Genomic DNA, 13,888 nt, shown 5'->3' on the forward strand with positions numbered 1-13,888 from the left:
CTCAAGGCCAAGTATAATGGGGTGCTGACACACATTTGTGTTGCATTAGGCCCCGAACCGACAGAGAGGCAATTACAGGGGGTCATTTGAATGTGCATTATGGAAACACATTAGTAAGAATAGCAAACAAAGACTAGAGACATTTAACGAGGAGAAGAAGAAAAAAAGACACACAAGCTTATCTTTCTATGGGCACAGAAATGCTGCGGCCACTAAAAGCCATCTCGGAGTGATAGAAGATAAATGATGGCGATGATGAACCCTGCTTTCAGTGCTTTCTCCTCTGCTTAGCTGTAGGCAAACAGCGTGTGACGGCAGCAATATAAATGAGGACTAACAGCACCCCTCCTCCAAGACAACCACCATTCCCAGGTTTAACAAAGTGATTAAGTGACCATTTTGGTCTATATGTGCTTCGCCACATTGTACAGACAAACCTTTCGTACAAGAAACTCCTAGAGTTAATAAAAGAGCACGCATAGCCGACACGCACGTTTTGTTGTCAGTCACATCGTGTCATTTTCAGAACTGTATCTTAAATCTAGTTATGCGGTCATCATGAGAAACATGTTGATGTGTGCTGTGTGTGTGTGTGTAAAGGAATACTTAGCCTAGTTAAAGGTGCACTATGCAGAAATTACGTTGCCATTTCCTGGTTGCTAAAACTCCTAATTTCAGTTTATGTGACAAACTAAGCTAGCGTAGTGTACAGAATCATTGTACCATCTAAACCGCCATGAAATATATTTTTTCCATCACCAAAAATATTGTATTTTCAGCTGTTTGAAGCTGGTGTACGAAACCGAAAGAAAAAGACGCAAAGACGAAACTTAAGAACGGGAAGCATAGAAATAGCGTACATAGAACAGATCTACCACTTCTTAGACTTACTTTCAAGTAGAATGACAGATCTATAACTCACATTTCTATGTGGATTTGGTCACGTTGACCCAAACATTTACATATTGCAACTTTAAAAACGATATCCATTGTAAATTGTGTGCACAGTGGGGAAAGTTTCCAGAGACAACTAGGAAGAAGCAAACTCAGTATGCTTTTTTGTTGTTGTTGTTGCTATTGCAGGAAAGCCTTTTTTAGGCAGTCATCTGTTACGGCCCCCATGTTCCCAGACTGTTCCAACTCCCTAAGCCAGGCAGGCCATGTCATCTGCTGCAGGCTAAACTGAACACAGAGCTCTCAGGGAATAGACGTCACTTTATAATGGCAATGAGATACCACTGAAGCTACGGTGTATCTGGGACATCCCCAAAGGGAAAGGTATATGTGAGACCATATTCAATTGTAAAGACGACAGATGCTAAACCGCCTGGGAGCCTCCGCAGTTCAAAATGGAGATGTGTACTCACCTCTGATCCAGGGCGGTCTGTCTGCGTGGTTCTGTCAGCTTTTTGGCAGATGGGTTTCAGGGCAGCTTTGGCACTCTCCTGTACACAGAACACACAGACCAACATCAGGAATTTCACCCATACTAGGGGCCAGGAGTTTTCCCAGGTCAGGTTACGGGGTCAGGAAAAACTCCTGGCCCAAATGATATATCATAGTTAGGGCCAGAAGTTTTGGCTTGATCAAGTGGCCTGACAATGAGAAATCCCAGGCCCTGGTCTTACTGTATACAGTACATCATTGGTCTTACTACTAACAGTTGTTAGCGCACACGATTTAAGAAACACCACATGCAAAAAAAATAATGTATAAAATATTCAACTCCATCCAAGGCCACAAACCCTAAAACCACTGGGTCATGAACGTTTTTTGAAAGACACGCCGGGAGGATTTCGCAACCAAACCTTGGACCATGGTACCTTGCAAAGTGCACCAGAGAAAACAAAAGGCTAATAAAAACAGACAGGTAGTGCTGGCCAATGCGCTGCGAGGCCTCACTCTGGCATAATGAATACTACTCAGCTGGCAGATTTATCAGCAGGCTGGAGGGGAGATTGGCTAAGAGCTGCCCTTTCCTTGAAAATACCGCCCTTTTTTGGAGGGGGCTGCCGACGATTCCCCTGCAAATGATGCTGGTGAGCATTACGTTCTGTTAATATCAATTCTATCAATCAGGGTTTCAATTCTGGTTTGCAATCTGAGGCATATGTCCTGAATTAAAGTGGGTTATGCTGTGGCAGCAACCATGGCTGGTGAATGCCGCATGCAATCTGCCCGGAGAGGATCGTCACACCACCAGCGCCAGACTTCAAACAGTACGGAGGTCTCCCAACGTCACTCGTCTTTGGCTAAGATCCTTGTTTCATGAGGATTCTGATTGATTGGGCCATTCTTATCTAAGCTGGGCCAACACCACATTGCTTAGTGTGTTTTCTTATAGACCATATGGTAGTCTGAGGAGAAGGAGAGAGGAGCAATCGGTACCTAGAACCAGAATGTGCAAACACACAGATGTCAAACGGGAACTGACTCTGCGGGGCATACTGGCAGTGCTAGACATTATGACATGTTATATATAAAACAGGACAAATGAAGCCTCGGAAGCAATATGTCAAATTATACATGTTTCTCAGTACAATAGCAACAGCTCTACAAACCCAGAAAAACACTTTACATTCCCGACTTGCATTTGGTTTATTTTGGGAACATAAATTCTCCATTAAAACAACAACAAACAAAATGACTTGTTTCGGTTTTCAAATCAAATACAAAGCTAGGTAAAAAAATAAATAATAATAATTTTGCTTTCTAAAATTTGATCAAATGCGATCAAAGCCAATTAAAATAAACATTCAACAACACTACTTTTCCCTTTGTTAGTCAATCTTCATATTTCTCTTTAATCTATATTATGAAGGGGAGAGGAGAGCAGTGCTGAGTGTGATAAGCTGGAGAGAAAGTCCTAAACAAGGAAAGAAATGGAGAGGGGGAGAGTTAGAGAGAGATATAACTCTCCTAAGTGCCCTCTACTGTTGTCAAAGGAACGGCTAGAGGCTGAGATGCTGTCTGTGTGCCCTGTGCTGAGGTGCTGTCTGTGTGCCCTGTGTTGAGGTGCTGTCTGTGTGCCCTGTGCTGAGATGCTGTCTGTGTGCCCTGTGCTGAGATGCTGTCTGTGTGCCCTGTGCTGAGGTGCTGTCGATGTGCCCTGTGCTGAGGTGCTGTCTGTGTGCCCTGTGCTGAAGTGCTGTCTGTGTGCCCTGTGCTGAAGTGCTGTCTGTGTGCCCTGTGCTGAGGTGCTGTCTGTGTGCCCTGTGCTGAAGTGCTGTCTGTGTGCCCTGTGCTGAAGTGCTGTCTGTGTGCCCTGTGCTGAAGTGCTGTCTGTGTGCCCTGTGCTGAAGTGCTGTCTGTGTGCCCTGTGCTGAAGTGCTGTCTGTGTGCCCTGTGCTGAGGTGCTGTCTGTGTGCCCTGTGCTGAGGTGCTGTCTGTGTGCCCTGTGCTGAAGTGCTGTCTGTGTGCCCTGTGCTGAAGTGCTGTCTGTGTGCCCTGTGCTGAGGTGCTGTCTATGTGCACCATGCTGAGGTGCTGTCTGTGTGCCCTGTGCTGAAGTGATGTCTGTGTGCCCTGTGCTGAAGTGCTGTCTGTGTGCCCTGTGCTGAAGTGCTGTCTGTGTGCCCTGTGCTGAAGTGCTGTCTGTGTGCCCTGTGCTGAAGTGCTGTCTGAGTGCCCTGTGCTGAGGTGCTGTCTGTGTGCCCTGTGCTGAGGTGCTGTCTGAGTGCACCATGCTGAGGTGCTGTCTGTGTGCACCATGCTGAGGTGCTGTCTGTGTGCACCATGCTGAGGTGCTGTCTGTGTGCCCTGTGCTGAGGTGCTGTCTGTGTGCCCTGTGCTGAGGTGCTGTCTGTGTGCACCATGCTGAGGTGCTGTCTGTGTGCACCATGCTGAGGTGCTGTCTGTGTGCCCTGTGCTGAGGTGCTGTCTGTATGCACCATGCTGAGGTGCTGTCTGTGTGCACCATGCTGAGGTGCTGTCTGTGTGCACCATGCTGAGGTGCTGTCTGTGTGCACCATGCTGAGGTGCTGTCTGTGTGCCCTGTGCTGAGGTGCTGTCTGTGTGCCCTGTGCTGAGGTGCTGTCTGTGTGCACCATGCTGAGGTGCTGTCTGTGTGCACCATGCTGAGGTGCTGTCTGTGTGCCCTGTGCTGAGGTGCTGTCTGTATGCACCATGCTGAGGTGCTGTCTGTGTGCACCATGCTGAGGTGCTGTCTGTGTGCCCTGTGCTGAGGTGCTGTCTGTGTGCCCTGTGCTGAGGTGCTGTCTGAGTGCACCATGCTGAGGTGCTGTCTGAGTGCACCATGCTGAGGTGCTGTCAGCGTGTACCATGCGGAGGTGCTCCAAAACAATAAGGAGCTTCCATGTCAATCGGATCCAGTTGTTTCTGTTTTGCACAGGCAACTATTAAAAGACAGCACATGTGCCCCCTGAGAAGTCACTAGTGCACCTCCCGTATCCCATTCTGTATCGAGTTGTCCTATATATCAGAAGTGAACTGAATTTCTAATGGAAGAACCCACATACATTACATTCAATGTTCAGACATTCTTCTCACACAGTGCTACAGTGTGCCTCTCACCAGTTCAGCCTGCAGTTGGAGGATCAGCTCGTCCTTCTCCCTCAGCTGCAGCACCAGAGCCTCTTCCCTCCCCGGCTCCTGGAATGAAGAGCAGAGAAAGTCACACACTACTTCAGGAGGATACACAGGGGAAGGTGAACACTGAGCATAGAGCCACCACATTTTTAATTGTACCTTTATTTAACTAGGCAAGTCAAGTTAAGAACAAATGTTTATTTACAATGACGGCCTACCCCGGCTAAACCCTAACCTGGACGACGCTGGGCCAATTGTACGCCGCCCTATCACGGCCGGTTGTGACACAGCCTGGAATCAAACCAGGATCTGTAGTGACGCATCTAGCACTGAGATGCAGTGCCTTAGACCGCCGCGCCACTTGGGAACCACCACACTCGGGAGCCAACCACATCACTACCATAGAAGAGAAGGTAATGTCTAGAATGTAGAGTCAGAACACAGGCCACTGTATTGTGGAGTCAGAACACAGGCCACTGTATTGTGGAGTCAGAACACAGGCCACTCTATTGTGGAACAGGGGAAGTGGGGAGCAGGACAGAAAGAGAGGGGGGAGAGCAGGGTGAAGAGTGTGTGTACAGTATGTGCTCTCCCTCTGGTAAACTTAAGATGAACTATGGCTGCATCACAGAAAATACAGCACTTCTTTCTCCATGACCTTGTCTGGTCAGCAGCCAGTAAGGGGAGGCAGGCCCTAGCAACCATATATGGCCAACGCTCTAACCACAACGCTCTACCTGCCACCCCGATTATAAACTGGTTAACAACAATATTAGAGCAGTAAAAATAAATGTTTTGTCATAGCCGTGGTATTCAGTCTGATATACCATGGCTGTCAGCCAATCAGCATTCAGGGTTTTAAATACCCAGTTAATAAATAAACAACAATAGAACTCTATTGTTTTCTTTGGGTTTGTCCTAACACAACATCAAATCCCCGTCGGCCATTGTTTTCTGACCCTCTGTTACTCTCAAATAACCACCCCCCCCCACGGAAAAAAACATACGTGGGCGGAAAGTTTGTCTCTTTCTGAAACAGACCGTGTCATATTAGTCCGATAATGCCATGGAAGCCTGTGTTTTTGTCTTCCGTGGTGGGGTCGCGTCCCGAGGAGGTCACACAGAGTAAACAGGGAACTGTAACATCCTCTAAACCCGCCGCCTGAGGGGAATCCTTAAATCTGTCTTCATTAGAGATGTTCACGGACAGGCACTTTATCTGCACATTACCATAGAGGAGGGAGAGAGAGACAGAGCGAGACTGGGTCCCCAGCCCAACCCACCCTCGCCACCCCTATGAATATACAACAGAACACGTAGGCAGCCTCTCTCCCTCCCCACAATGAGCCTGACCACCCAAGGTTAACAAAGTTGGGCTGAATGTCTGTACAGTGACCCTATTGGTCAGCCTAATTCGCAGTGAGGGTAGAATGTTTACAGCAAATGTGGCCGGGCCCTGGGCAAAAACAGCAGTAGGCACGCACACACACACACACCTTAACAGCACCTCAAGGAGACAGCCAGGCTGCGAAAGGTTTCTAAGAGTTCAGGTTTATCTGCAGCCTCACCCGGCCTCTGGACAGGATGTCAGAAAGTGTTGCCTTTCCTGCCACTTCTTTGTACAGAGACAACACAAAAGGTTACGCGGAACACGTCAGGCGATGGATGAGCTTGGCATTCCGCTGCGATCACTCCATCCAAGGAGGAGTGATGAGAGAGCGCCCGCCATGCCGCTGCCTGCTCCCATTCCCCAGCCGTACGCCGGCGCTGTGCTCTCCACGGGAGCCGCTTTCCAAGGGCGCTAATTATAAAAAGGCAGGGATAGCAAATGTTCGCTAAAGGAAGTTTTGCTCAAAGTAGGACAAGGAGTGACATGGTTTCGTCTCAGGTGGGTTCCAGGGCTTTATTTTTAAACTCAGATTTTTCTGGAACGGCAGGACGAGTCCCACCACTCTCCCCTTTCATCCAACAATGTCAGATGCATGGGCTCTCTCTCTCTCTCTCTCTCTCTCTCTCTCTCTCGGAGGAGGAGGAGATGGACCAGAGCGTCACATGGCGCTCCTTCTGCATAGTGTTCCTGCTCCTGCTGGTGCGGCTGCTCCATGTAGGTCAGTAAAGAGGTCACAAACACAAACACACTCATACACAAAAACCTAATTTCCACTCATGCGCTCTTTACTCCACAAGCGCCACAAAAACTCTGCTGCCAACCACCAAACTATAAATCACCTTTCTCTTAGAAAAACCTGATAAAAGCCCATTTGATAAATCCTCCACTGCCACCCCGAGACTTCCCCAAAGGGATTCATTAATGAGATCATCTCATCTAGATCAAATTCCACTGATGCAATGAGGGAGAAAGGCTCAGGTTGCTGTGGCACTTTAAGGTGCAGACGGACTGGAACAGGTTCTTGATCTTTTAAAGAACTGCAGGTGGTAGAAAACACATCTAAATGTGTCCAGACTGGAGAAAGCTTTAGAGGTTTATTATACAGCACGGTCGAGATACAGTGGGGATAAGTATTTGATACACTGCCGATTTTGCAGGTTTTCCCACTTACAAAGCATGTAGAGGTCTGTAATTTTTTATCGTAGGTACATTTAAACTGTGAGAGACGGAATCTAAAACAAAAATCCAGAAAATCACATTGTATGATTTTTAAGTAATTAATTTGCATTTTATTGCATGACATAAGTATTTGATCACCTACCAACCAGTAAGAATTCCGGCTCTCACAGACCTGTTAGTTTTTCTTTAAGAAGCCCTCCTGTTCTCCACTCATTACCTGTATTAGCTGCACCTGTTTGAACTTGTTACCTGTATAAAATACACCTGTCCACACACTCAATCAGACTCCAACCTCTCCACAATGGCCAAGACCAGAGAGCTGTGTAAGGACATCAGGGATAACATTGCAGACCTGCACAAGGCTGGGATGGGCTACAGGACAATAGGCAAGCAGCTTGGTGAGAAGGCAACAACTGTTGGCGCAATTATTCGACAATGGAAGAGGTTCAAGATGACGGTCAATCACCCTTGGTCTGGGGCTCCATGCAAGATCTCACCCTGTGGGGCATCAATGATCATGAAGAAGGTGAGGGATCAGCCCAGAACTATACGGCAGGACCTGGTCAATGACCTGAAGAGAGCTGGGACCACAGTCTCAAAGAAAACCATTAGTAACACACTACGCCGTCATGGATTAAAATCCTGCAGCGCACGCAAGGTCCCCCTGTTCAAGCCAGCGCATGTCCAGGCCCGTCTGAAATTTGCCAATGACCATCTGGATGATCCAGAGGAGGAATGGGAGAAGGTCATGTGGTTTGATGAGACAAAAATAGAGCCTTTTGGTCTAAACTCCACTCGCCGTGTTAGGAGGAAGAAGAAGGATGAGTACAACCCCAAGAACACCATCCCAACTGTGAAGCATGGAGGTGGAAACATCATTCTTTGGAGATGCTTTTCTGCAAAGGGGACAGGACAACTGCACCGTATTGAGGGGAGGATGGATGGGGCCATGTATCGCGAGATCTTGGCCAACAACCTCCTTCCCTCAGTAAGAGCATTGTAGATGGGTAGTGGCTGGGTCTTCCAGCATGACAGCGACCCGAAACACACAGCCAGGGCAACTAAGGAGTGGCTCCGTAAGAAGCATCTCAAGGTCCTGGAGTGGACTAGCCAGTCTCCAGACCTGAACCCAAAAGAAAATCTTTGGAGGGAGCTGAAAGTCCGTATTGCTTAGCGACAGCCCCGAAACCTGAAGGATCTGGAGAAGGTCTGTATGGAGGAGTGGGTGCAAACCTGGTGCAGTGTGTGCAAACCTGGTCAAGAACTGCAGGAAACGTATGATGTCTGTAATTGCAAACAAAGGTTTCTGTACCAAATATTAAGTTCTGCTTTTCTGATGTATCAAAAACTTATGTCATGCAATAAAATGTAAATGAATTACTTAAAAATCATACAATGTGATTTCCTGGATTTTTGTTTTAGATTCCGTCTCTCACAGTTGAAGTGTACCTATGATACAAATTACAGACCTCTATATGCTTTGTAAGTAGGAAAACCTGCAAAATCGGCAGTGTATCAAATACTTGTTCTCCCCACTATAGATACCCCTTGTGGTTGAGCCTTGAGGAGGTGATCTGTTAGCTGTGAAAAAACCATTACCTTGAGGGGCAGTGACTTCTCACTACAAGGGCTGATGGGGAGAGAATGAAGGATGCTTGCAGGGCTTGTGTCAGTGCTCTGAGGGAGAGAGGTGACATTCAGAAATGTTATTGATATATTTGCAATAACATGCACACATCCTAAAACGATTACATTCTTAATTTATTATTTAAATAAAACATATTATTTTGAGGTGAGAGGATAACATGTCAATAGGAATATGATACATATACTGTAACAGGAAGTTGCAAATTACAGACAGGAGAAAGACTGTTACAACACTGACAGTGACATCAAGACTATCGTACAGCGTCTCATCACATCCAGGTTCAGTTATACATCTATTATCATGCTTCAATATATAGAATATCCTAACTCTAACAGGGTAATCATCTTCAGATATTATGTGATTGGATGCCCTTAAAGTGAAGCAGTGGGTACTGGGCACTTACAGGTGCAGTATATATAGTCAGACAGACTAGTCCGACCCAGAATGTTTGAACTTTGATCAATGTGTATCCCCACATGCATGTTTAAGGTCACATTTATCCTACAGGCTGGCGTAGAAATGTCCAGACAATTAGATTAGGTTCAGTTAAAACCCCTTTCAATTTCGGCATGGCGCTGCCTGAAAGCATTCATTTGAATAACGTTTTATTTGAGGTGCCAGAGCTCAGTGACCAGAGATGATAAATTAATAACGTAGCCCCCAGCCCACTTTGATACACTTTAATCATACTGAAATCAGAAATCAAGAATTGAAATGCTTAAAATAACTAAAGGCATTTTACCCCCTTTAAACTTGGCATTCAAAAGGGTATTTTCAGAGCCTCTGTGAAAAGCATTCTGCCTGAGCAGAAAGGCCCAGAGCCTCTGTGTTTTATCCAATATTAGACTGTTTTATTCTGTATGTGTAAAGGATGAAACACCACAAGAGGAGGAGAAAAGCATATAACAGAGAATAAGACAATGTCTCGCTCGAATCAGCTTGTGATCTGTTTGCGTTCGTTTGGATCTCAGTTTAAACACAACAGCAGGCAGATGCTACTAGAGGGAGGTGTCATCCAATAACAACACAGGGAGATGTGAATTACAGCTGTCTTGTCACCAAATAATATATTCAGACTGTTACGGTCTTTTTGCCAGAGCAGCCGCTTGGTACTGTAGGACTGGGTCTTGTCCATGGCCATTGTAAAATGGATTGCAAGAAATTAAATGTTAACCAAACACCATGGAATCTGCTGGGACGATAGCAATGTGTGATTTCTCGTCTAATCAGCCATTACACAAATAGCTAATCACTTTATAATAGTTGGATGTAATTTGATTGCGTTTCTTTAGCCACTCCAGATACTATCCATTCCCAGAATCAAAACCCTCATTAAATAAACAAAGGCGTTTAAAAAGCTGTGGAGGGCACGGCGTCGGGTGAGGCTTTAACAAGCTCCCAGCTTCCCTGAGTGACAACGCCAAAAGCTCATAGTTATTCAAATAAACAAATGTAAGAACTTGTTGTTGAGGTTTAAAAATACCATGTTCAGGCCTTTGATAGAGGAGAATACCGGTAGATGAAGGCTGGCTGGTCTGCTGCTGGGGCATCTACCATTCTGATGTAGGCTACATCACATGTTGCTCTCAATTGGGTGATTAATGCCATTGACTAGGGTCTTTGTTATGCTCATGGGTAAGTTTCTATCAATGGCTATGTGGTCATCAATTAAACTTGCAGGGAAAACCCTTGAAATTGATGATGCATTCATGGGTCATGTCACCCCTCCCTCCCTCCACTGTCACCCCCCCCCCTCCCTCCACCCCCCCCCCCCCCCCATCTACACTCATTCCCTCCACGCTCCCTCCCTCCCTTCAGTCACTCCCTCCCCCCTCCCATCATCCTCCTCCACCCCCCCCCCCCCCCCTCACTCCATCCTCTCCCCTTCTCCTCACCACCCTCCCTCCCTCCAAAACTGGTGTAACGTGAGACAGGTGGTCCTACTGTAGCCTACCTCCTGCAGGGTCCTCCGGAGGCGCAGCAGCAGGGTCTTGACGGAGGTGCAGTCTTGCTGCATCAGCCTAAGGGGCAGTGCCTCTAGCCCCGGGGCCTCGTCCTCCCGGCCCAGGCACCAGTCAGCAGGCAGCAGGGTAGTGGGCCGGCTCGGCTCCCTGGAACACAAGCACAGAACCACCGTCACACCTGTGCGCAAGCACACACTCACACACACACACGCTAACTTACTTAAAAGCGGGCCATATTCAAAGATACAGTACATCCTAAGTTAAAATAAGATTAAGCCATTTAGCAAATTATTTTATCCAGAGCGACATACAGGGCTCCCAAGTGGCGCAGCAGTGTAAGGCACTGCATCTCGGTGCTAGGGGCGTTACTACAGACCCTGATTCGATTCCAGGCTGTATCACAACCGGCCGTGATTTGGAGTCCCATAGGGCGGCGCACAATTGGCCCAGCGTTGTCCGTGTTAGGGTTTGGCAGGTGGTAGGCCGTCATTGTAAATAAGAATTTGTTATGAACTGACTTGCTTAGTTAAATAAAGGTTAAATAAAAAATACAATCATGCTTGCATACATTTTTTGGACAGGTGGTCTCGGGATTTGAAACCACTATCCTGGAGTTGAAAGCGCAGACAGAAATATAAAGTAAGAAATATGTTAAAGACCAATAACAAATACTTCTACAATTCAAAACAGAAACTAGACTCACACAGAAACTAGACTCTCAACTGGACTGGTTCAGATTGTCAGTTGTGTTCAGATTTTAGAACCATGGAACCTGTTCACAGCAGAGAATCTGAATAGTTTAGTTGAGTCTAGATTTTCTCCAATGGTCGGTGTGAAATCTGTCTGATGATAAAACCCCTCATCATGCAGCCAAGGAGGTCCACGTGTCACTTCAGAGCTGCTCCACACAACGCAGCCGAGAAAATTAACCACGTCTGCCAATATCAAGTGGATCTACTTCCTCGTGTGAGATGGTACTTCATTCCGACAGGACAGGAGCCGTGATTCATTACTTCCTATCAGCAATTGCCATCGCAGATATCCTTTGTCTACACAGGTATGAAAGGAATATCTTGTTGAGCGTTCCTCGTCAAACAAGATCGACTGTGGTAATTAGTGATATTGCTTCAGAGACTTCCACCTGACCAGAGCAATGAGAGATGAAGGTGTCCAGATAACCTTATCCACAGATGAAGCCTCCATTTTAGTTCCTTATCCTCCTTTATTTCACTTTCTTATCCTCTTGTGCAAAATGGAGATGTAACCAAGGGGATTTAAATGTTTTGCTTGCAAATGAAACTGACTGCAACCCCAAATCCCCTCCAATTGTATTAATTGGAGAGGATTTCTTCCTTCGCAGACAATCGAGGCCATTGTGGTGAAGAAGACCATGTGTAAAATGGATATCTGCGAGATACATAAGACAGTCGTTGAAAGCTAAGCAAGTGTCCCTGCTTGTGTATTTAGAGTAAGTTCTGTTTTCCATCATCAACAACAACAAAACATTGTCCAATTCATGTGAAGTTGTAGAATAAACAACTACAGTTCTACACTGACATTTTCATATCTGCTAGATAGCTGTTGACATTTTCATATCTGCTAGCTAGCTGTTGACATTTTCATATCTGCTAGCTAGCTGTTGACATTTTCATATCTGCTAGCTAGCTGTTGACATTTTCTTATCTGCTAGCTGTTGACATGTTCATATCTGCTAGCTAGCTGTTGACATGTTCATATCTGCTAGCAAGCTGTTGACATGTTGATATCTGCTAGCTAGCTGTTGACATGTTGATATCTGCTAGCTAGCTGTTGACATGTTGATATCTGCTAGCTAGCTGTTGACATGTTGATATCTGCTAGCTAGCTGTTGACATGTTGATATCTGCTAGCTAGCTGTTGACATGTTGATATCTGCTAGCTAGCTGTTGACATGTTGATATCTGCTAGCTAGCTGTTGACATGTTGATATCTGCTAGCTAGCTGTTGACATGTTGATATCTGCTAGCTAGATGTTGACATTTTCATATCTGCTAGCTAGCTGTTGACATTTTCATATCTGCTAGCTAGCTGTTGACATTTTCTTATCTGCTAGCTGTTGACATGTTCATATCTGCTAGCTAGCTGTTGACATGTTCATATCTGCTAGCTAGCTGTTGACATTTTTGATACTACTGTGCAGTGCGACTGCTCAAACGCTTGAAGACATTTTCAAAAGGTGAGTACAAAAACACCAAAGCGATTTCTAAAAACAGACAACAGAAAGAGAGTTAGCGGGCTGCATGCAAAAACCAGGAAGGAAGCCTCATTATAAACAGTATCCATAACACTTAAACCAGGCGAGTTTCAGCACTGAAATAAAGATGCATTCACTAATGCAGTAATGGCACCTATAAAACTACAAAATGAACATCGGCTTGATGAAATCATCAAGACAAGCGTTTTGTTGGGCAAACTAATAGCAAATAAATGCCTGAGAATATAAGGCATTGACGTAGGTAGGACAGTTGGGCTAGCAAAAAGAAGCCCTCCCAATCCCATGGAAATTACAGTTGGGTTTTAAAGACCGGAGACTTGAACAGAGCTCCTGACTAATGACACGATCCATCACACAGGCCTCCTCTGACTTCCTGTCTGTCGACCAATCACGCAGGCCAGATGGAGAGGGTCTCCCCCTCCTGAGTTTCTCTCTCCAAATACAAACACACAAACTATATATTTCAGAAAGGCAGAGGAGTCAAAAACGTCTAGAGAAAAAAAAACATGTTTGCTTCACAGAACATTAAGCATAATTTGCTCAAGGGGATGTGAGGGAGTTGCAGAGGTTGGTTCTGTTGTGTTCTGTGTTGTTTTATTGTGTTCCGTGTGTGTTGGAGCCAAGGAGGCCTCACATCTCAGTGAGTTACAGGGTAGACACACGCACACGGCTGCAGACAGTCTCAGTGAGTTACAGGGTAGACACACACACAGGGCTGCATACAGTCTCAGTGAGTTACAGGGTAGACACGCACACGGCTGCAGACAGTCTCAGTGAGTTACAGGGTAGACACACACACGGCTGCAGACAGTCTCAGTGAGTTACAGGGTAGACACACACACACGGCTGCAGACAGTCTCAGTGAGTTACAGGGTAGACACACACACAGGGCTGCATACAGTCTC

At 46.1% G+C, this 13,888-nt stretch overlaps 1 protein-coding gene across 2 annotated transcripts in view; it reads right to left on the reverse strand.

Annotated features, from left to right (window-relative positions):
* The window catches only part of LOC110525252 (serine-rich coiled-coil domain-containing protein 1), a 124,788-nt gene that overhangs the window by 72,812 nt on the left and 38,088 nt on the right, over positions 1 to 13,888 (reverse strand). For both annotated transcript variants that reach the window (XM_036979389.2, XM_036979390.2), the window contains exons 6-9: positions 10,720 to 10,876; positions 8,717 to 8,794; positions 4,534 to 4,611; positions 1,368 to 1,445 (exon numbers count right to left, since the gene is read on the reverse strand). In XM_036979389.2, coding sequence (XP_036835284.2) covers positions 1,368 to 1,445; positions 4,534 to 4,611; positions 8,717 to 8,794; positions 10,720 to 10,876 — 391 coding nt within the window. The remainder of the gene's footprint in view (positions 1 to 1,367; positions 1,446 to 4,533; positions 4,612 to 8,716; positions 8,795 to 10,719; positions 10,877 to 13,888) is intronic.

Source organism: Oncorhynchus mykiss, chromosome 6 (genome assembly GCF_057628025.1).
Source record: "Oncorhynchus mykiss isolate SJ-2025 chromosome 6, ASM5762802v1, whole genome shotgun sequence".
Lineage (NCBI taxonomy): Eukaryota > Metazoa > Chordata > Actinopteri > Salmoniformes > Salmonidae > Oncorhynchus > Oncorhynchus mykiss.